At 42.3% G+C, this 24139-nt stretch overlaps 1 protein-coding gene across 1 annotated transcript in view; it reads left to right on the top strand.

Moving 5' to 3' along the window:
- The window catches only part of LOC107386662 (LHFPL tetraspan subfamily member 7 protein), a 150470-nt gene that overhangs the window by 37126 nt on the left and 89205 nt on the right, over window positions 1-24139 (top strand). The window contains exon 2 of the mRNA XM_070555764.1: window positions 867-1005. Within this exon, the coding sequence (XP_070411865.1) occupies window positions 867-1005 (139 nt within the window). The remainder of the gene's footprint in view (window positions 1-866; window positions 1006-24139) is intronic.

A 24139-nucleotide genomic window follows, 5' to 3' on the forward strand; every position in this document is an offset into this window, starting at 1 on the left:
AACCCGTGGCACATGTAAATGCTCTGTATATGTATGCTGAGCATTTATCTTGATGAACACATCCATTTAGCAGACCTGAACAAAAGAAGGTCAAAAGAATTACTATGATCATTGCCACAATTGTCACATCACTTGTTTTCTTTCCCTTTTCCTTCAAACAGCCAGAACGAGCTAATTAAATCAGGAAATCTCTCAGCTCTCACCCTCACTTAAATTGCATCACTCACATCACTGACATGTCACAGGTAATCACACGTTGCAGGACTTCAAGTCCCCTGTGCATATGTTAGACATTTCCCTCTGATTGCTTCCACTTGTTCTACAAATCACAAATGTTCACCAACCACATTAGCATGCTGCTTTCATCGAGAATGGGCTTCCATTTAAATGTGTTGAAGAAGATGCAAGGATCAAAAGGTACCACGAAGACACAGGAACACGCTGTGTGGCTTTAAACCTCCCTTATTCACCTGGGAGGGAACATTTTCCCAAGCAGCCGGCGTCAACCCCACCGCTGCACAGAAAACAAACTTTGTCACAGCCGAAGGATTAAAAACAGCTGCAACAAACACGGAGATGGATTTGACCGTATGAGGTTAATGAATAAAACTGAATACATTTATGTGTGTAATGGTGCCTTCTGCCGATCGGATTTGCTCCTCTTGTTCTTGGTGTGTGAGTAAGCGAAAGTGTAATGGGCGGGGACATTTCTCTTGTGTTTGGTCTTGGAGGTCTATGCTCCAGCTTAAGAGAGCTATTAACCTGATGCTACATAACTAAAAACAACAGATTTTCTCAGGAGATTGTAAATCTTACACAATAAGGTAAACTTCTGGTGAACTGGAACTGTTATGTGTGTTTCTCAGACCAGTGCGGTGCTCTGCTCAGGAGGCTGTGCTCTGCTGGCCGTCAGCTCCCTGTTAGCCATCATCACCATCTTCCTGCCTGGTGGAGGATGTGAGAGGAGGATCTGCACCCTGGCTGGGTACATGCAGATGGCATCAGGTAAGTCGAGATGTGAACACACACACGCACGCACGCACGCACGCACGCACGCACACACACACACACACACTTTTCACAGTTCAGAAAAGCGACTCATAAAGAGCCAAGAGATAATGACAACAGCTGCTCAAACAAAGTGAAAATCAGCATCGTGTCTCCTGAACGTGAGGCATCAGGTTTCATCATTAAATCCGCACTGCAACAAGCGCTGATAGAGCGGTCTATTGCCAGAACGATAGAATAAAGAGCTGACTTTGTTCCCCGTCAGTCATAAAGTAACAACAAAAGAAACAACTCGAGAACAGCTGCTGCTAGGCAACCAGAGGCTGCATGACGGGGCGAAGCAGCAAAAGGAAGGCACGGATGGATTTAGAGGCAGCAGTAAGGACACAATTACACCTCTTTAACACAGGCCATTTGCTCAGGGCCACATGTGATCATCCTGTCACTTTTATACAAGCAGCAGTCCCATAAACAGCTTTTGAGCTTTAAAAATGATCGGCCACTGCAGTCTTATCCTTTAATAGCAATAAGAGGAGATTTTCATTATTATTTTATTATTATGTTGGAGAAAATGGTTCATGCATGCTTTATGCTGTAATGTTTATGTGTTGCACATGTTGTATTTATAATGAAGTTGTTAATTTAACCAGACTCAGGTCGCTTCATCATCCTTCTCCCTGTTAATCCTAACCACAGGCCCTTTTTAGTCATTCGTTGCCTATTTTAATCTAAAGAGTTCACATCACGCTGTTTTAAACCTTTGAGAGCAAAGGCAGGCACAGTATATGATAAAATATTACTGTTGGCACTATTGAGATGTCATTAGTCTTAAATATGAGTTATGTTTGTCAGCCTGGATTTATTCCCGGGAATAAAACGGACTGTTTCAGTGAAACTCTGCCCATGGTTGCCCAGTAGTTAAGGAATCTGCTTACTATCACAGGTTTGTCATGTGCTAACATGGGTTTGAATCCTGGTGATGTCTGCAGTAATTTATTCATCTAGCTGACGCAGATTTCATGTTTTTCTATTTTAGTTTTATTGATTGTTTTCTGCAAAATCGTTTGCGTATCTCTAAAGATCTTTGCATTTGGTCGTTTGGAAGCAGCATTTTAGTTGATTTGCTCTGCTCACCTCACATGGACCCACACTGGCTAAACAAACAAAGTAAACAAACAGATTAGTACTTGTATTTTAAACATTTTTACCAATAAATGATTGAAAACATCATTATGGCAAGTGTAGCTAAACAAGAAGAAAAAAAGTTACTGCTCAGACCGGGATGTAAACTGCATGCCAGCCCAGCACTCTAACCTCTGGACTACCAAATCTGCAACATGACATCAGTCGCCTAAGCCACACATCCTGACCTGGCCAGAGGAGACAGGTTCCAGACCAGAGACTAGCTTCCAGGAGAAGAGCAGGGCCTGATGACGAGAATAGTTTCCATTGACGCTTTACGAGATTTTCAAAGTAAAACTCAAAATTTGCAGCTATAACAGGAAGATGCATGAATGGAGCCAAAAATGTGTTTGGTTTTTTATTTATTATCATTATTATTTTTTTTAGGAGATACTATCACATGGTAAAATGCTCCAAAGTGGATTTTCCGTGATATGGCTTCTTTAAATAACCTCTAACCATAACAGTTGAGCAGGTGATTTGAATCCTGCATGCGGCCTGTGCTTAAGCGTAATTAGAGTCTGAATTCATTGGGTAGGGTGAACATTAACTGACCAAAGTGACCAAAGACTTCACAGCCTAATAATACGTGTTTGGAGTGGTGCTGATCGCTTAATGCTCTGTGTGGCTCCAGATCAGCGGTGGCTTTGGTAAAACGAGAACAAATCTGTGTCAAAGCAAGAAAACTGAGCCCTTTTGTGTGTCTGTGAAAATGTGTGTGTGTGTGATCGCGTTCAGTGTGTATTGTAGCGGCAGACTTTGCTAAATAAAAATAAAGAGTGAGGATCTGGGCCTTTGTTCCGTTTCCAGGTCGACTCTCGTCTAGATAGACTCGGGTTTAAAGGAGAGCCCACAAAGCCCCAGAGGACGGGAGATCAGAGGAGTGTTTGTTTTTCCCAGCACTGCGAGTGTGTGTGGATGTGTTGAGAGTGCTATCAAAGTGAGCTGATAAACTATAACAAGGAGATTAAGAACAATAATTTTCTTCGTGGCGTGCATATTGTCGGCGTGGCTTTAGACGACGTGTGTTTTCTGGCAGATTGGGAGAACAGAACTGCAGACGAGACGCTGCTCGTCAGTTATTCCTTTTGCATCTCGATGCTCCTGTTTTGATCCACCGGGTGTATTGCAGTAACGAATGAAGGAGATGTCAGCATATGGATAGATGTAGATTGTGTTTTCCCTTTTATGGAAGTTGAAGGTTAATAAGGGTAAAGTAGACGATGGCAGATCACTTCTGAAGCAGGTTTAATTTTTATTAACTAGAAAAAGGAACAGTTTTATGGATAAAAAAAGGCTCTTATGAAGGCCGTGGCTGAATGTGTGGAGCAGTTGACCGCTGATTGGGAGGTGAGCGGTTCGATCCAAGCCCCTGGCAGACCCCACGTCGAAGTATTCTTGGGCCAGAACCCTGAAAGCGGCCCCATGGGTGCTTTTTAGATAGCAGCCCATTGCTCCTCAGGGATGGATCAAATGTGTAGAAGAATTTCCCCAAGTAGATAAGTAAAGTATAATTCATAATTATTTAACAGTTCTATCCATCCATCGTTGAGTCTCTAGCGAATCCCAACAATTCCCTCCAGCTCCTCCTGAGGGGAGACGTGTCCAGGCCAGAGAGAACACATAATTCCTCCAGAAGGTCTTTCATCTTCCCCAGCGACTAGTTCAGGTAGAAAATACCTGGAAAGATCTCAGAGGAAGACGACCTGGAGGAGTCATCATCAGATCACCGGATCTCTTCTTTTGGTCAACTCACAACCAAAAGTAAGGGTCAGATCAGCTCTTGGTCCATTTCTCGCTCCATCCTACCTGTCAGTCACAAACAAGACATCAAAATTCTTGAACTTCAAGAAAGAAGCATCCAGAACCGTAGCCTTAGTTGCTTTACACTTGGTCGCTCTATCCCCTCTGATGATCGTGGCTGTGTAACGCCAACAGAATTGAAAAAAGCAGAGATCCTTGGAAGTTCCCAAGCTGGACACCCTTCTCTCTACAGCTAGGCCTTGAGATCCTGGCCATAAACACCACAAACAGGATTGGAGACAAGGAGCAACCTTGGGAGAGCGCTCAAGCCATACTAGACTGTGCTGAGGAAATGGAGACTGCTCTTGTTTGGGTTGTTCAGGGACTGGATAGCCCTCAGAGCTCTCCCCTACACGCACACACACACTCAAACACTTATCATTTCAAGTTTTTTAAAGAATCCAAACATCTTTATGGCTTCGTAGTTCTCCAGAGTGGTTTGAACACACACACACACACACACACACACACACACACACACACACACGCACACGCACACGCACACGCACACGCACACGCACACGCACACGCACACGCACACGCACACACACACACACACACACACACACACACACACACACACACACACACACACACACACACACACACACACACACACACACACACACGGTCGTGTGGGCTGAACCTGGAAAAGGCCTTTCCTAAAGTGAAACTGTTCAGCTCGTTCTTTTCTTGGACCTGTGGTCCAGTGGGTGAAGTCCAAAATTAGACTCCATCTAGTGGTTGAGCTGCTGCCACCATCAATGTTTTACACTCAAAGCGAGGGAGGCTTACAGCAGGGAGCTTTTTCTCCCATCATGCATATTTCACTGACCTGCGCTTCTTCACATCAGTTGGTTCTGTCCTCGTTGTCTGCGTGTGTAATTCTTTTAGTTATATTACACCTTTAACCTATTATATATGGATTCAATGTTTCAAACTGTGATTTAAGAAGCAACCATGTTGCTGCTGATCATTTTGGTGGATTTACTCAGATCCAGAGGCAGCTAGCTAAGTGCCACATTTGGGGTCGGTCATGCTGCAGCGCCCAGGCAGATTCTCACAGAAGCGTTATCTGTTCAGGGCTGAATACATGTCACACTCGGCTGAGTGTACCAGCACGGGCCTGCTCTCCTGCAGGGTTATAGCCACATTAGCATACCCAGAACATTTACATGATCTCGTTCCTCGGAAACACATTGGAGATTTCATTTGCTGCACTAATTGCTTCTTATTTTTCTCTTTTTATTGATTTTGACCACAAGTGAATGTTCCAGTTCAAAAGAGATTTTTGTGCTAAAATGTTTCTTTGGGAGATTCGTTGGTTGAGAACTTGAAAAGAGAATGCCCCGAGGCTTGTTTTCCTTTTTCTGAAAGAAACATGAAAGATTTTTTTCTTACTCATACAGTTGGAGGTGTTTGTGTTGTGCTGTCTCGAGCTACATCTTGTGTGTGTGTGTGTGTTTTAATATTTCAGAGTGAGATGAAAGGAAAGAAATGACACGCAGAGCTAAATGGGAACTATAAGCAGAATCTGAGAGCCTAAATTGGCACCACTTTGGATGTTGATATTTAAAAAAATAAAGAAACTGGATAATGTTATGTCGTTTGTTACTCATTTCACTTCAGGTTGGGAAAAAAATCAGTTTCCGTTCATATTAACAGTGATTTCTGCATAAAGTCTTCACTATTTACAGTAGTTGACATCTTAACTATTGGCAGGTGAACATTTAATATATTCATTGAGTATTTCCTGTTTCTTTTTGTGATAACAGCATCCCACTAACAAGAAGATGCAAATTTACCAAGTAAAAAATTACCCAGATAACTCTGCTTTTATAAATGCAAAAAATACCGTTATTTATTAATTTACTTTTCATTATCAGTCAAAGTAAAGTTTGGTGATTTAGATCAAAATTGGCTGTTAGCATTTCTGCAGATGGACTCCTCGCATATAGTAGAACGGAAGCTTAAAACATAAAAAACATTAATAACATACATTTCCTATGTCTCGTCAGTTTGCACTGAATATGTCTAAAAACTATTTTGCTTCAGTCCATCAAAAGGGCTATAAAACACCACAGTAACACATCCAAACAGCCAATATTCACTTTAAAATATAGAAGCAAACACAAAAAATGTATAAAATGTAAATTAAAAGGAGTTGAGGCTGACGCTCTGCAGCTCGGACATCACCCTGAGACGTTTGAGGAATTGCATGTCTCTTTTTGGTTTCAAGCTCATCAGCTTGGATGAAAACAATCTGACATGTAGATCCTGGTGAACACACAGCCTGCTAATGAGCTGTACGCCACACAGTGACTGCATCAGAGTTATTTTCATCTTATCAGCTTCAAACTTGACAAACAGCTTTGTGAACTCTGCAGAAAGGTTTTTAAACCCAACAAATGCACAGCCTCTAACCTGTTTTCCACATGAAGCTGCAGGACCTGGGTTCAGTCAACAGGTGAGTTCTCACGCTAGCCGATGTTTGGACTCAAGGCACAGATTTGTTTTTGGGCCGTGTGACATTTTCCAACCAGAATCTAAATGATCATGATGCATTAGTTCCATTTGATCATTTATCACACAATATGTAACTCTGAAGGATGCAAATGTTTGAAAATAAGCTTTAAAATTAGTTAGCGTTAGCTATAAGCTGCTCCTGCTAGTGCTAACAAGGCTATTGATAGATTATCAGGAAACTGACAGGATGTAGTTTCACCTTCAGAGTCTCCACTCTTCTAGTGAACATCCATCAGTATCTCTGGAGGTGGGTGTGTGCACCAACATCAGCGGCAGTCAGTAAATATATGTTAGGTGCAGATATTACAGGTTCTTTACTGTATTTCAGCCTTGGGTCTGTATTTGATTAAAACCGTGACACGTTAGCTGCAGGAGTTCTGCTGTCACAGCAGAGTGAATCAAACAGACTCTTTGAAAGGAAGTTATTTTTATGCTTCGGACCAACTTTTGGCTGAACTGTTTGCAGCTAAACTTCACGCATGCCAACATCCCCCCCCCCCCCCCCCCCCACACACACACACAAACACACTCAGCTGCACCTGCTGAATATTCTTAGACTCCCCCTCTGCAGCCTTATGAGGCTGTGCCCTCTTATCTCCCTCCTCATCAGGAAGAGCCCTCTCCAGGTTTTTAGCCCAAGTCACAGCTGCAGAAAGGAAACACACACACACACACACACACACACACACACACACACACAAGTTTCATTTTGCTGATGCTGAGGAAGCCTGGCCTGCTGTGTCAGCGTTCCCCTGGGCAAAGCTGCTATGCAGATGTCCTCCGAAGCATGGTGATGAAAATAGGAAGCGGCTTTGATCAAAGCCCTTGCTGTGTTATTCCAGTCACCACCAGGGCCCATATGGTACCTGTGCAGCACGTCAATCATCTCGCCGATGCAGATGAATACATTTTTCATCTCAGGCTGGATTAGCGCAGCAGACTCCATTAGCAGAATGTGTTCCTCCTACAATCAATTTACACTTGAAGAGTTTCTCTTTCATCCCAGTATGAGGAAGCATGGTTGGAACATCTTTCATCTCTGCTAAGTATTCAAAAAGTTCTTCCTGGATGGAGGAAATAGGTTTTCCTGGGAGAGCAAATGTACCAAAGCATTGTTTGGCTATTCTTGTTTTCTGAGCTTCCTCCAGCTGCCCTCAGCTGCAACATTCCCATCAAGTTTTCCATATTTCTCTGATGGGAGCAGCTTTAGGTCAAATCATCCCACTGAATAAAAGTTCCTTTATTGCCCGAAGCTCTCCGGGTTATGGAATGTGTTGATTAAATCCACGTTTTCTTTCTTCCTGACTTTTTGCGTCATCATTTTCCATTTCTTTAATGCTTCTTTTAAGCTCCTCTCCTCATGCAGAGTATTCCCTGGGAGCATGTCTTTATCACAGTCAGAGCCGTAAAACTTTCTTTTTGTTTGTTTTCTGTCAGTCGCTGATGTTTCATTCTGTTTCATCAGTGGCCCGGCTGGAGGCTTGTGCACATCTCACCAAAAATAACAAACTGCACCATCAAATCTCACTGATCTGTTCAAGAAGTCAGAGGCAGAGGAGTTGATGAGACTTTTGCACAGATTGTGTGTGTGTGTGTGTGTGTGTGTGTGTGTGTGTGTGACCCAGTTTAGACCCAGTATGATCCTGACACACCTGTGACACACACCATTCCTACAATAGATATTAATCAAGGCTGCAGGTTGTTCAGAACGCTGCTGCCAGGTTCTTGACGGGTACACACCGACGTAGCCACATTACATCTGTCCTGGCACATCTTCACTGGCTCCCTGTCATTTTCAGAGTGCAGTTTAAGTTACTGACTTTTGTTTTTAAAGCACTCAGTGACCTGGCACCTTCCTACCTCTCTGCCCTTCTCACTCCATATGTGCCCACCCGCTCGTTGAGGTCGGCTGACCTATTGCTGCTGCACACGCCGCGGATGAGGCTCAAATCGCGGGGTGAACGAGCATTTGTCCATGCTGCCCCAAAGCTATGGAACTCATTGCCCATTGGAGTTCGGCAGGCTCCATCGCTTGCGGTTTTTAAATCTCGTTTAAAGACCCACTTTTACACTTTGGCTTTTAGACAGTGACTCGTTTTAGTGTTTTATTGTGTCATTGTTTTAATGTGTTCTTATTATTCATGTTTTCTCTGCTTTTAATTGAGATTTTTATCCTTAGTTTTAGCTCCTTGTAATGGGTGTGTTTTGTTTTAGCCTGTGCAGCACTTTGGGCAGCTCCCATGCTGCATTTTAAATGTGCTATATAAATAAACTATGCTATGCTATGCTATGCTAAGGCTGTGTGTCTTGCCAGAGTGTGTGTATGTGTGTAAATAATTGCCACGTTTTGGATACTCTAAGCTGCTTTTTGCTAAAACTGCTCACATTATTGCAATTTCCTGCCATTACAGCCTTAACACACACACACACACACACACACACACACACACACACACACACACACACACACACACACACACACACACACACACACACACACACACACACACACACACACACACACACACACACACACACACACACACACACACACACACACACACACACACATTTCCTTTAGTGGTCTCAAATCTCATTAATTACACATCATGAGGCAGATTTACATGGAAGTTATTAATGTTTGCTGTAGAAACATGACTCAGCCAATTCATCTGTAAACTTGAAGCTTTTGGAAAAACAAAAACACGTTTGATTTGTTGAGATTCTGTTTACTGTAACGGAATCTGCCAAAAATACTAAAAAGTTCCCAATTGGATAAACTGTCTACTTAAATATCAAGGACACTCAGTGTGTATATGTGTCCGTGTGCAAGTATGTGTTTGTGCGTGTGCGTGCGTTCATGCATGTTCATGTGTATGTGTGTGTGCGTGTATTATGTGGGTGTGTGTTTGTGTGTGTGCGTGTGTGTGTGTGTGTGTGTGTGTATGTGCGTGCATGTCTGTGTGCGTGTGTGCGTGCGTGCATGTGTGTGTGTGTCTGTGTGTGTGTGCATGTGTGTGTGAGTGTATGTGTGTGCATATGTGTGTGTGTGTGTTTGTGTGTGTTTGTTTGTGCATGATTGTGTATGTGTGTGTATGTTCCTGTGTGTGTGTGTTTTTGTGTGCATGCTTGTGTATGTATGTGTGTGTGTGTGTGTGTGTGTGTGTGTGCGTGTGTGTGTGTATGTGTGTGTGTGTGTGTGTGTGTGTGCTCCCTTGTTTGTCGGATCTGTTGTCTGCTGTAATTATGAACATTGCAGTGCTTGGCTCGGCTCCCTCACTGTTACATTACCCACGGAGACCTCAGTAATTGTTCAACCAGTCAATTAGAGGATGAACGTAATTAGGTTTGAACTTTCAACCTATCCAATTTATCGGCTCTCTTCCAGGTTTATGGAACGGACTCTTACAGACTTTGTGGAACGGTTGTGTTCTGATATTAGCAGTTTTAAAATTCATCCCAATTGCTGCACTTCGGAGCTGCCACTATGACTAGTTCTATAATTAACCAATATTCTAACCAAATGGTTTTTCAAACTCGATATTCAGTATGATGTCCAGATCAGGTGCTCCTGAACAAGGGCGTAAATCCCATTTCAATTTGGGGGGGGGGGGGGGGGGGGGGGGGAACAGTAAAACTTCAGAGAGTAATTTTTGGGGGGACAGTAAAAAAAATGCTCTCTACATACAACAGTCAGGGTTTCCCTTACATAGACGTAGCCGTGGCGGCCCACCACGGCTGAAATCCCACCGCCACGCCTACAAGATCCCAAGTTTTATTTATTTTATTTTTTATGCGCTGTTTCCCAAAGAAGCAGTGGGAACTAATATGTTGTCGCTTGTGATCACAGCCGGCAGGCAGCAAGGAGGAGCAGGCAGGGCAAGGTGAAGTTACAGCATAAGTTACCGAGTTTAAAATTAGAAAGGTAGCAGTGGATATAATGCTTTTTGGTTTACATGTTTCAGTAGCGTTAAGATAAACGAGTGTTGACGATCTTGCCAGGTTTTCCTCCCCCCACCAGGCCCCCACTTATTCATGTAAAATTTATTTATTTTTTCATGTCTGACTTTAACCGCATCTAATACTGTATTACGGCGTGAGCGCAACAGCGACAACTTAAGATCGATGCGTGAGCTGCCTGAGAAGGTCGGGTGTTTCATCTGAACCCTTAACACCTCCAGCAGGCTACGCTGCACTATTGACGTGTTAGCGCGCGGCGCTAACAAATTAGTGACGTGACATATCTCAGAGAAAGTGTAAAAACACGTTGGACACTTCTTCTGGAGCGGGAAAGTAACACTTCTTAAGCAGAGCACGACGTCGCCTTGGCTCGTTCACGGCCGAGCCGGACTGAGCTTGATAACATTGACCCAGCACAGTCACTGGGTCGTTGGAGCTGCCCCGTGACTGCCTGATGGAAATCCAGCGGGTTTCATCAGACTCGGAAAGTTTCTTGTTTTTGCTGGGGACCCCCTGCATTTTACCGCTCCCTCCTGCAGTCTTCCCCTATTAACATTTAAAATGATTCTGTAAATTCCGTGTATCAATAGAAACAATCTCTGCCTCTGCCAGCTGCAGTAAATATAGTCTCCAAATTATAAATAAGAGGTGCATTTATCTGTGTATCTCCTTCGGTCCGCATTAGTAATATTCTCAGCACCAGAACAATGAAGCAAAGAAACAGATTCCTGAGTTTGGCAAAAGGAGATCTGAGGCACTCAGGAGGTACAAAAATAAAAAGCCTTTATTAGTACATGGCTTAAATTGTTAAAAACATCAATGCCAACGCGTTTCAGCCCACAGGGCCTTCGTCAGGGCTCAAAATGTTTGTATACTCACTCACCCCCATGTTAAAAAGGCCAATCAATGACACCTGCCAAAGCTGGGCAGGTAGACAGCATTCTGATTGGATGACCAGTACAACACAAAAACTTTTTACATCTAAACAATCCTATTGTAAGGATGAATACTTACAAATATGAAATTTCACTTCTAGAATTTGAGAAAAAATTATAAATATGGTACACAAATTGTAAGAAAACATGAGATTATAAATAAGGAGCTAAATCTAATTCTCCATTAAGACCTGGGAAATTAGTAGCTTTTAGTGTGTAGATCCAAAATGATTCTCTTTGCAGGGTTTTTTAAGCCTATCTCCTCCTCTAATTGAATTTTTTATATGTTCAATCCCTGTGATTTTAAGAGAGTTACAGCTTCCATGATTTGTGTCTTTATAATGCACTGCCATAGGGTATAGAGGATTACCAGATCTGATTGCTTGTTTGTGCTCTGCAAGTCTTGCTTTTAACTTGCGTTTAGTTCTTCCAATATAGAAGCAACCACACGGGCATTCTAGTCTGTAGACCACAAATGAAGTATTGCAATTGATAAATGTATTAATGTAAAAAGTACGTCCTGTGAAAACATCAGCAAAACAGTTAGTGTTAGTCATGTTGTCACAGTGAACACAATTTCCACATTTATAGTTGCCTTTTCGAGTTGATAACCAGGTTTTTTGTTGCTGTGGAGGAAGGTGACTTTGAACAAGTTGATCATTTAATGTTGGGGCTCGTCTGAAGCTGATAGTAGGAGTATCTGGGAGAGCTTCCCTAAGAACACTGTCACTTTACAGTATGTCCCAGTTTTTTGTAATTTTTTTTTTTTTTTTTTTTGATCTTGTGGGCTTGATCACTGAATTGGGTCACAAAATAAACACCATCTGATCTTTGTTGGTTCTTCTCTTTAGGTACCAATAGCTGTTCTCTTGGCAGGCTTTTAGTCTTATTATATGCTTTGAGTATAGTTCTTTGCTGGTATCCTCTTGTTGTAAAGCTCTGGCCCATAACTGTAGCATTTCTTTCAAATTCTTCTTCTGTGTCACAAATACGTCTAAGTCTTTGAAACTGACCAGTGGGAATGTTGTTTATTAACCATGATGGATGGAAACTGTCTGCTCTGAGGATTGTATTACGGTCAGTAGGTTTTCTAAAAATAGAAGTGTGTAAATCTCCATTATCAGATTTTGAGATTTTTATATCTAGGAAATTAATTTCTGATGAGGAGAAGTCTAGGCTGAGTTTCAAACTTTTGTTAGTTTTGTTAAGATATGAATGGAATTGTAGTAGTTCTGATTCTGAACCAGACCACAGCAGAATAATGTCGTCAATGTATCTTCCCCACCACATCATCTTATCAGATGGTTCAGAATCAGAACTACTACAATTCCATTCATATCTTAACAAAACTAACAAAAGTTTGAAACTCAGCCTAGACTTCTCCTCATCAGAAATTAATTTCCTAGATATAAAAATCTCAACATCTGATAATGGAGATTTACACACTTCTATTTTTAGAAAACCTACTGACCGTAATACAATCCTCAGAGCAGACAGTTTCCATCCATCATGGTTAATAAACAACATTCCCACTGGTCAGTTTCAAAGACTTAGACGTATTTGTGACACAGAAGAAGAATTTGAAAGAAATGCTACAGTTATGGGCCAGAGCTTTACAACAAGAGGATACCAGCAAAGAACTATACTCAAAGCATATAATAAGACTAAAAGCCTGCCAAGAGAACAGCTATTGGTACCTAAAGAGAAGAACCAACAAAGATCAGATGGTGTTTATTTTGTGACCCAATTCAGTGATCAAGCCCACAAGATCAAAAAAATAATTACAAAAAACTGGGACATACTGTAAAGTGACAGTGTTCTTAGGGAAGCTCTCCCAGATACTCCTACTATCAGCTTCAGACGAGCCCCAACATTAAATGATCAACTTGTTCAAAGTCACCTTCCTCCACAGCAACAAAAAACCTGGTTATCAACTCGAAAAGGCAACTGTAAATGTGGAAATTGTGTTCACTGTGACAACATGACTAACACTAACTGTTTTGCTGATGTTTTCACAGGACGTACTTTTTACATTAATACATTTATCAATTGCAATACTTCATTTGTGGTCTACAGACTAGAATGCCCGTGTGGTTGCTTCTATATTGGAAGAACTAAACGCAAGTTAAAAGCAAGACTTGCAGAGCACAAACAAGCAATCAGATCTGGTAATCCTCTATATCCTATGGCAGTGCATTATAAAGACACAAATCATGGAAGCTGTAACTCTCTTAAAATCACAGGGATTGAACATATAAAAAATTCAATTAGAGGAGGAGATAGGCTTAAAAAACTCTTGCAAAGAGAATCATTTTGGATCTACACACTAAAAGCTACTAATTTCCCAGGTCTTAATGGAGAATTAGATTTAGCTCCTTATTTATAATCTCATGTTTTCTTACAATTTGTGTACCATATTTATAATTTTTTCTCAAATTCTAGAAGTGAAATTTCATATTTGTAAGTATTCATCCTTACAATAGGATTGTTTAGATGTAAAAAGTTTTGTGTTGTACTGGTCATCCAATCAGAATGCTGTCTACCTGCCCAGCTTTGGCAGGTGTCATTGATTGGCCTTTTTAACATGGGGGTGAGTGAGTATACAAACATTTTGAGCCCTGACGAAGGCCCTGTGGGCTGAAACGCGTTGGCATTGATGTTTTTAACAATTTAAGCCATGTACTAATAAAGGCTTTTTATTTTTGTACCTCCTGAGTGCCTCAGATCTCCTTTTGCCAACATTTATGTGGATCCCTTGGCTGAAGAGCACCAGTGAGAGCACCAGATAAGATTTCTCACACCCCTGCAGCACTTCCAGCATTTTTTCTATTTAGATTCCTGAGTTTGTTAGTAATTTTATTTATTAGGTGCATCTGTTCTATTTTTCTCTGAAATGAGATCAAATCAGTGGTTCTATGGGTTGTTATTTAGAGACGTGTCATAATTTCTCTCCCACATTTGACATACATATTTAAGTTTGTAGAACAAGCGTGTGATAAATGACTTACTGCTGGAAACCGCTGGCTTTTTGATTCCCACCTCCTGTGAGCCTGCGGGCTGCTGTGAAGCTGTGAGCGAGGCAGAGCCGGCAGCCCCGCCCGTTGGAAACAGCGTGTGTGGACCGACCGTACCAACTTCAGGAATTGGGGGGGGGTGGACCATAATTTCTCAACAATTAAAAACACATTGTTTTGTATTTGCAGACTAACTTTTACGTTGTGGTTTTAGAAGGAAATACAGGTTTACTGATAGCATTTATGTGTTTACAATAACTTTTGTGGGGGGGACAACTTTGTGTGAGGGGGGGACGCGTACCCCCCATCCCCCCTGGGATCTCCGCCTATGCTCCCGAATAAGTATTGAAAAAGAAATCACCTTTTTGGGTCTGGGTCGCAGGGGCATCAGTGCCAACCAGGAAGCCTGAACTGTCGTGTCCCCACCTCCATCCCCCACCTCCTCCAGGGTAAACTCAAGTTGTTCTCAGGCCGGCGTAGAGATACAAATCCCTCCAGTACTTCCTGGGTGGACCCCAGCCCCTCTAGCCAGCAGGACACATCTCTAAAGCTGATCTCCACCACCCTGAGGAGGAAACTCCTTTCAGACGCTTGTATTTGCGATTGTGTTCCAACAATCATTGGTGAGAATTGGATTTATGATTGACTGATAACTTAAGAGCTTTGATTTCTAGTCTAGCTCATCTTCACCACAACAGACCAGTTTAGCGTCTGCCTCACTGCATAAATGGCCTCCATTGATCTCCCATTCCCATCTCCTCTTCCCTGGCCTCTTCCCAGCTGCTTTTCAGTCTACCACAACTCCCCAGTACCAGCTGAAGCACAGTTTAATGAGGACCACATCATCCACCAAAAGCAACAATGAGATCCCATGGCCACCAAACCCAACACGCTCAACCCGGCTTCTGCATCTAGAAATTCTGTCCTTCAATCAAATGCTCAGAACCAAATGAAACTGCAATTTTAATCTGCATTGATTTACTTGACTCACACATGCAAACACACAAATTAAATCAGCTTTATTATTTTATTTTATTTTATTTTCAACTCACCTCTGGGGTTTAATTGTTACCACAAAATAAAATGCTGCATAATAAACTACAAAACTTCAGTGTAAAGTACAGATGAGAGCATTGCAAGAACAAGTAGAATTCAGCTGTTTTTAATGAATAAAAACATCAAAAAGCCTGAATATTCAGCATGTTTAATATGTCCACATTAGCGATCTTCTGTTAGACATGAGATTAAACTGCAACGCGTCAACAATGGAGCTGATTTCTTCCATGACTGTATTGTATTATAAACTCTATACTCATGAGGTTATCTTATGTGAAAGAGATTCATTTAGCCGTTAACATTATATTTACAACTGAGGGAAATAAAAAAAACGCCCCGATGCTCCTAAAGCCTGAACAATAACAAAAGCAGGCACAGTGTTTATCTCTGGAAGGTGGACCCACATGGTTATGTTTCCTCAGACTTTAATTCAATGGAAAATGTAGAAAGACCGTCTGTAATGTCTTACACTTTGTGACTATAAATGTATCTTATGCTGTGATAAACTTGCAGCATATTTAAAAAAAAGTTTTTTGCAGTGCTTGAAGTACTTTACACTTCTTATTCTTTTGACGTTTGTAAAATTTTAAAACTGAAGCAGATGCAAGCCAAGCTTTACTAGCCTGCTAGGGCAGAGCGGACTAATATATGGGGCTAAACTTGACTGATTTACAAAGTGTGTACTTGTTGTGCAGAGGGGAGCAACTTTTATTTTAATTATAAAAAAATATTAAAACCACATTTACCCTGTTGTCGTTGAATAAATATAGCTTATGGTGTTTGATGCAGCGTACCTTAGAGTCTGTTGTGATTATATGAATGGTTTGTTTGGAGAAAATCTGGTTTAACACCATAAGCAAGACACAAATCACTTTACATTAGCATGTCCCAACCCACTTCAACATCAGCAATATATAAATGTTAGTGGTGGCAATGCTAACTGCAGAACAACGCTAGACAAAGCTAATGACGGTGGAACAGGAGCTACGTGCTCGCTCTGTAATCAGAAAGTTGCAGGTACGAGCCCCGTGTGTCCTTGGGCAAGAGTCCTCAGTGCGCCCCAGGGCAGCTGTGGCTACTTTGTAGCTCATCCCCACCAGGGTGTGAACGTGCGTGTGAATGGGTGAATGACTGATTGTGTTGTAAAGCACCTTGGGGGGTTCCAGGTCTCTAGTAGGCTGTGTGATCCCCTGTAGTTGGAACACACTCTGTGGCCCCCCTTTTAAAATAGGGGGACCACCACCCCAGTCTGCCAATCCAGTGGAACTGCCCCTGATGTCTAAGCGATATTGCAGAGCCGTGTCAACCAACACATCCCAACAACATCCAGAGCCTTAAGGACCTCCGGGTGGACCTAATCCAAACCTGGGCCCTTGCCACAGAGGAGTCAATGGCCTTGACTAATTAATCATGGCTGATGTAACTGACAATGGTTCAAAACAGCTATATACTATATAAGCAAAGTTGTTTTAAATGGTATTGTTTTACAGTAGAAATGAAACCATTCATGTATTTTGAATGTACTCGACTATTTTGTAGAAAAAATACTTGAAACTATTTCCTCCCTCTGCACACCCCCACCTGTACACTCACAGTTACTGTTAAACTGTCCCACAGTCATTGTGCCTACCTGAACTACCTCACAATAGTGAGCAACAGATGATATGTTGACAGAAGAAAATACACAAGATGAATGGAGAGAGATAGGAAGGAGAGGCAATTGCAACGTTTTCCCCTGTATTTTTTTCTGATGGACCGATTCAGTCCTCTCGCTTGGATCGGATAAAATAGAAGCGTTGCCGGGTGCAATACATGAGTGTCTGTTTCTCATTCCTCTCCTGTCTCAGTTTTCCTCCTGCTCCTCTGTCATTCTGCCATATAAGTTCCAGCAAATACACACCCTCACCCAGTAACACACACAAACACACTCAAAGAGCTAGTGGCTATGCATATTACATGAGTCCTCCACCTCTGAAGGGCTTTCTGCCTTTCTCTCTTTTCATTTTGAGACTTACAGCCAAGATGATGAGGAGGAAGCCAGACCGTGCATTTAAAGGCTGTTTCCTTTCTTTACTGCTGAAGCTGCTATTTATCACTAAAGATGTTACAGCATTAATATGCAATTTAATGTTTGTGTAATGACTGTAAAGCGCGGAGGGAAGGAAATTAAGCAGAGCTTTTGTCCACTGATGTGCGAGTGTTTTCTCTGAAGAAAGGTCAGGCTTCTCATACATTCAGCTGCGTGTTTCTAATCTTCTATAACAATGATGCTATTGTTCAATGATGCATCAATGGTTTTTAATTGTTATTTGCCCTAAAATAAAGGTTTAATTATTCCTGTTATTTTGAGGACATGTTTGTATTCAACGGTCAGGTGTGTGTCCCTGTTAAGATACTTTGATGCTAACTGGTTACACTGATGACAGACAGATAAGGTCAGTTTTACATACCTCTAGTGTGTATGTGTATCCCAGGAATTCCCAACAGATCCTGTTTGATAAGAGCAAAACGCCACAGTGACTCAGTAGTGTCTGCAGCTGTTAGTTTTCGACTCTGGGTCCTCAGCTTTAAAAACACACCCATGCACACACACACTAAGTATATTGTGTGTGTGCGTTATTGCACGTTTTTCTTTATGTTTCATTTTTGCTTGTCTTTTTATCCTCATCCCGCTGATACAATGATTGATCCCTTTGCTCAGAGGCTTTTGCAATGACGAGTGAGAGCTTGTGCCACTTTGTAAATGTTTTTTGTTTGTGCCATCTGCGTTGTTAGGATTTAGCCTTTGAAGGCAATATGAAGTGTTGAGAGCTCCAATACCTGTCACACCCACACCATGATTGATTAGCCAGAGCAGCTCTGTTGCTTTTTTCCTTGCTTGAGTGTATTAATCCTTAATTTGCATGCAATAAAGAAACACTTTTTCTCTAGTAAGTGAATAGGGAGTTATGTACCTGAAATTTGTGTGTGGATATGTCTACGTGGGCCTCGGCAAGCCTACTGTAGAAAACCACGGTCACGTGTTTAAAATGGTTTAGAATTTGGAACCACATTGACCTTGTTGACGATAAGTAGCTTGGGGTTTCTGATGTAGCATTCCTAAAAGTCAGTGCCGCCTCTTACCTGCTTTCCTACGGAAATCGGTAATGATGTAATTGTAATGATTCCACCTTGTTCTGCCATGCCTGTCGTTTGTTTTTTCCTTTCTGCCAGTCCTCCTGTTAATCAGCTTCACCCAGTTCACCTGAGCGCTGCCTGATTGTCTCCTTGCTTCACCTGTGCGCTCCTCCTTTTAAGCAAAGCTCAGGCGCTGTCTCCCTGCCAGATTATCGACAGCCTTGTGCCAGTAGAGACTCCAGCGATATTTCCAACCAAGCCTTTTGACTTTTGATCATGCTCCTGTCCACAGGTTCTGCCTGCCTTGTCCCTCACGGATTCTCTCACCCATCTGTCATCTGAACCCTGACCTTGGCTCTGAACTTTGACTACTGATCCCTGCTCAACCCTGTGATATGCATTGCTGACTTCTGCCTATTTGTGTATGACCTTGCCTATACCTCACTCTGACATTGGATTTTTGGATACTTCTGTGGGCTGTACTAATTGTCTGTGTCGTTTTGAGGAGAGGAGTTGAGTCCACAGACAGAAGAGGAGCTCCCATAGCTGGCACCGACACAGTCCCGCCCCCCTCTCCCTGTCATTGCAGCATATGCTGCTCTGTCTCCAGTTTTCCTATCAGTAGAATCTTCTGTGATTCCCTGATTCTCCCACATTTTAAATAGAAAAAACCTTTTTACGTTTTTACGCTGTGTTCTGGCTGAATTTCCGGGTCTTCAGGTTATACCCATTACAGTAATGGCCACAGAGAAATGGTTTGTTCTGAGATGGTTTGAACTGAGTGAGCAGGAAGTCTTTAACAGTGCAGCTGGATCTGCTGCAGGAGGATCCAGATGTGGATGGAGGGCTGGAGCAGACCCGTGTCTGGACGTTTCTGGTCAGAGGAACATCATACAGGACGGTCTGCAGAGAGAGCTTTGGGACGCTTCCTCTCACTGTCCACTCCATCGTCCATCTACAGGGACTGCTGGGCTGGCTCACACGACGGCTGTTACATCTCTAAGATGTATTCAGAACTATGAAACAAGGAGATGGTTTATGGATCCACTGGTATAACAATTGTGACTCCTCAGCAAATAAAACCACAGTGTTGTTTTTAATAGAGGTTCCTACATAAATGACTTGCCTGTTACCAGTAGTGGTGGTTTGCTGGTACCACCTCTAGGACAGAGCACCACTGACCTCCTTCACACACATCTTCCTCAGGCTAATCCTCCAGACCCACAACTTCACCAGCACAGATGCAGATGTGCAGCACAGTGCATGCTGACCTGTAATAGATTAAAAAAGAGTTTTTTTAAATTGAAAAATGTAAAATAAACCTACAACCTGCAGTACACTGGTTCTGTTCAGTTTAAAGAAAAGCAGCAGACAATAGGTAAATAAAAAACTACAGAGAATTTACATTTTTAATACAAATCTAATCATTATTAGGCTTAAGTTGAATAAATAATAACACTTAATGCTATTTTATTAAAAAGCCTGTTTTTTTTATGCAAAATAAGAAGTTCTAAGGTCCAATTGACATTAGAAAACATCCTACTGCATTCAACATTTATAATAGCCTGGCAAGCCAGACTAAATAAATGTATTATTTAGTCTGGCAACGCTCCATTGACGGCTCTCGGTTGTGGGACGGGTTCTACCGTTGTCTTTCAAATGATCTCTTCATGCTACTGGACAATGAATGTGACTACTCTTGTTTCACTCTGTTGCATCATCCCACCCACCAGGCATATAGAGTGCCCTGATTGGCCCGCAAAGCGGATAAAGCTCTGTGATTTGTTCACTAAATAGAGCACTGTGATTGGCCCACCATTATGGACCAATCACAGCTCTTTATGTGTTTGAAACCCCTCTAGAGAGCTGCGATTGGCCAGCCAGAATGCTGTTGGGGCTGCAGAGGTTCCAGTGGAGCGTTCCTAGACCAAACTTTGCAAAGCAAGAATTTGGTCTAGTTCACTAGGCTACATTTATAATGCATTTGGTTAATATTAATTACCTACCTGTTAATACTATATAGTAATGTGTTGTGTACGTTTAACAAGTTCATTCTGTAGCTTAAAACATACATGAAGCCATCTAAAGTTAACATGTAAGTCCTGAAAGCTTCTAGAATAAACAAAATTACTTTACCTGAAAACGGTTGTGAACAAATGCATCTGATGGACGTGAAGCTGCTGTAGCTCCTTGATATTCCTGCTCGATTTTCGCTAGCTTTAGCATTTTTCCTTTGCGTGTAGCTGCCGCCACGGCTGTGACGGGACTTACGGGCCACCGTAAAGGTGAAGGCTAGACTGTCCGTCTTAGCGGTCGAGCAAGGACCCGTACTCATACGCATCCTGCCCGTGGATTCGGGCACACCCTATGAATGAATGCCATATAGATTCATAGCTCACTGTCCTTGTCCTATTTCTTGTTCCTTTGACCCCCTTGTTCCACAACTCGCGTGATACTCACTTTGCTGGGCACGCTTTATTTCTTGTTCGTTCCCAGGGCCCTGGGTCTTATGGATTTTTAAGGGTCTTGTTAAGGGTCTTTGGAGGGTCTTGGTAAAGTTAGGTAGATAATGGGTAGTGGGCTCCCAAATGATAGAACCTGAACAAAACGGCAAGGTTATGGTGCTCTATCATCATTGAGGCAACATATTGTGTTCCTCTTTGGTGGCAGTAAATCCAAGAAGTGAATTTCACACACCAACAATTTAACCCTCTCAGGCTGAAAATAAGTTTTGATAAAAGGATGAACAACTAAGTCCTTCAGGGGTACTTCTGAGTTAATCATGAAATACTTATGTGGAGTAACCAGGTATGTAGGTTTTAACTGTTGCAAATCTGCAACGCCTGCCTCCAGAGGGTTAAGAGTGAATATGCTGGTCTAGATGCAAGTAGTTTATGCATAAACCCTCAGATATCTACATGCATGGAGTTATGTGAGATGTACTGAGATTTTGCCTTATTGGTCTGTCTGCGGAAACAGTTTTCATTTGCAGCAGAAAAGCACTCATAAGGACAAGGCAGCAAATACTTTTATACAAGCCTTAGATTTCTTTTCCAAGTATTAAATCAAGTGACAGACTAGTGACAAGCCAAAATCTTTGTGCAGGCACTCAGCTGAAAAACTGCAATTTCTGGGATGTCTCCACAATGCTGATAGCACAAAACGATGATAGAAAACTTGGATTCTGTGTTGCAGAAGTGGAGAATGTGTTCCCAGTGTGTGGAGCTGCTTATCCGGCAGGTCTGCTCAGATGACAAAACCAGAAAAAATAAAAGCAATGATCCAGGACATGTTGGTACCTTCAAGCAGCAGAGGGGATATTCTCTCACAAGTGGCAGCAGGACATCTGGGAACTGACTGTGCATTCATCCTAACATCACCAGCAAAAGCAGGTCAACATTTGTCTCCCTACTTTTGACAGAATGATGTCAAACCAGACATTGTGCTGTTGCTGCATATTAGACACTTCTGAGCCACATGACCTGTTTTGACCTATGTGTTAATTCGTTTCTTAAACCTTTTAATTCAAATAATATTGATTATTGCAAACTGAACTGACAGGCTAACGGCTAGTCACAGAGTGGTTTCTTGAAATGATTCAGATCTCAAAAGTTCTTAGAGGTACAAATGACTTTTACAAAATGACACTGATAACTACATAAATAAACCAATTTGCTGCTGTCAGTTATACTTTAAAGGTGTGCAACACTCATCTGATCAATACATTTGCAGTGGTCTCTAGTACAAAGGAATGCCTTGCAAGTCGTACTCTGGGGAACAAAGCTCAGATGCACTTGTTTCAGGAATTAGCAGAATGCCACATCAGGGTAGAGCTTAACACAGTTGGATTTGGAGTCTTATTTCCAAATATTTGAACATCTTGCCTCAGATTAGCTAACAGCAACGTGACTTTATGAATGACTCAGTTTGCTCTGCAATGTTGATATTTTATCTCCATAAATAACACAAATAAAAAATGGCCTGTATTTGATATAGCACCTTATAGAGTCCTTGAACCCCCCAAGGTGCTTTACAACACAATCAGTCATTCACCCATTCACACACACATTCATACCCTGGTGGGGATGTAGCCACAGCCGCCTTGGGGCGCACTGACAGAGGTGAGGCTGCCGAGCACTGGCGCCACCGGTTCCTTCAACCACCACCAGAAGGCAAGGGACTGACAGGACTGACAAGCCTGAATGAGTTCTGCTGCGTGGTGGAGTTGCTAATGCTAACGGTTAGCTTCTACTAGTCAAGACTGTTCAAGTCTCTGCTGTTTCCAGGACGGTAAAAAAAAGCCTTCCCCGCCACCAGTCCAGATGAACGTGTCCATGAATGTTAAGTGACAGTGTGATGTAGATCTGTGAGGATTTTCAAATCCCAGAGTTTTACCGTCTATTTTTTATCAAATTAATTAATGCAGGAGTTAGCTGTAGGAGACTATTTTCATGTTCAGCCTGCACGAAAAATGCAGAGTGACCAATTATAATTACAAATAATAATTAAAAATGCGTATGCATGAGTGCGCGCGTGTGTGTGTGTGTGTGTGTGTGTGTGTGTGTGTGTGTGTGTGTGTGTGTGTGTGTTCTAGTTGTTCTTTGTATAAAAGATGCTACCTACAGGTGCATGCTTTCCCTTTGGGCACAAACAGGAGACACCTGGTGATGGAGAAGGGGCTCTGAGTCCTGAAGCCCCCAGGCCCACCATGCTTCATGTTCCCTTAAATCAACCGGACATGTTCTCCCTCTCCTTCCTGTCTGGCCTGTGTATTCCAAACACACACTCGCACTTGCACTCACCATAAAAGATGTGTATTTGTGGCAAAATGGGATGTGATCTGAGGTTATTTGTGAGTAGCTGTCACAGTAGAGTTCTCACAAGCAATCAATCGTGAGTGACTGTTTTGTTGCAGCGGCTTCAAACCCATTGGAATGTTATTTTTGGTATTTGGAATGATTTTTTATTGTATGAGGCAACACTAAAATAGCACAATATTAAAAATTTCAGGTGTTTTAAAGCATATTCTCTTTTTCGTTTCTGCGGTGTCCACCACCTTCTCTCAGTTGACCTGAAATAAAGAAAATATGTTTCTCCTGTGTGAAATCAGAGTTGCTGCAATGCTTAAAACACACACACACACACGCACACACGCACACACGCACACACACACACACACACACACACACACACACACACACACACACACACACACACACGCGCGCACACACACACACACACACACACACGCGATTCCTTCCTAATTGATTTGTCCTCTGTGGTTTGGGACGCTCGCGCGGCTCCTGCTGATTGATCCGCTGATGGGATGGATGCTCCAGAGTTTATGATCTAATCTGTTACAGCAGAGACATCTGCACTGATGACAGAGGTGGTGGGAGAAGAAGAGAGATGTGCATTTCTTCTTACTCCTTCAGTTTCTGCACATCCCTCACCTACTTCGCCTCTCTGTGATTACAGTTAAGGGAGGGCACCTCACAGGAACAGACAGACAGTGGTGGAAGAATGATGGGGCGAGCG

The sequence above is a fragment of the Nothobranchius furzeri genome, chromosome 10 (assembly GCF_043380555.1).
Source record: "Nothobranchius furzeri strain GRZ-AD chromosome 10, NfurGRZ-RIMD1, whole genome shotgun sequence".
In the NCBI taxonomy this organism is placed as follows: domain Eukaryota; kingdom Metazoa; phylum Chordata; class Actinopteri; order Cyprinodontiformes; family Nothobranchiidae; genus Nothobranchius; species Nothobranchius furzeri.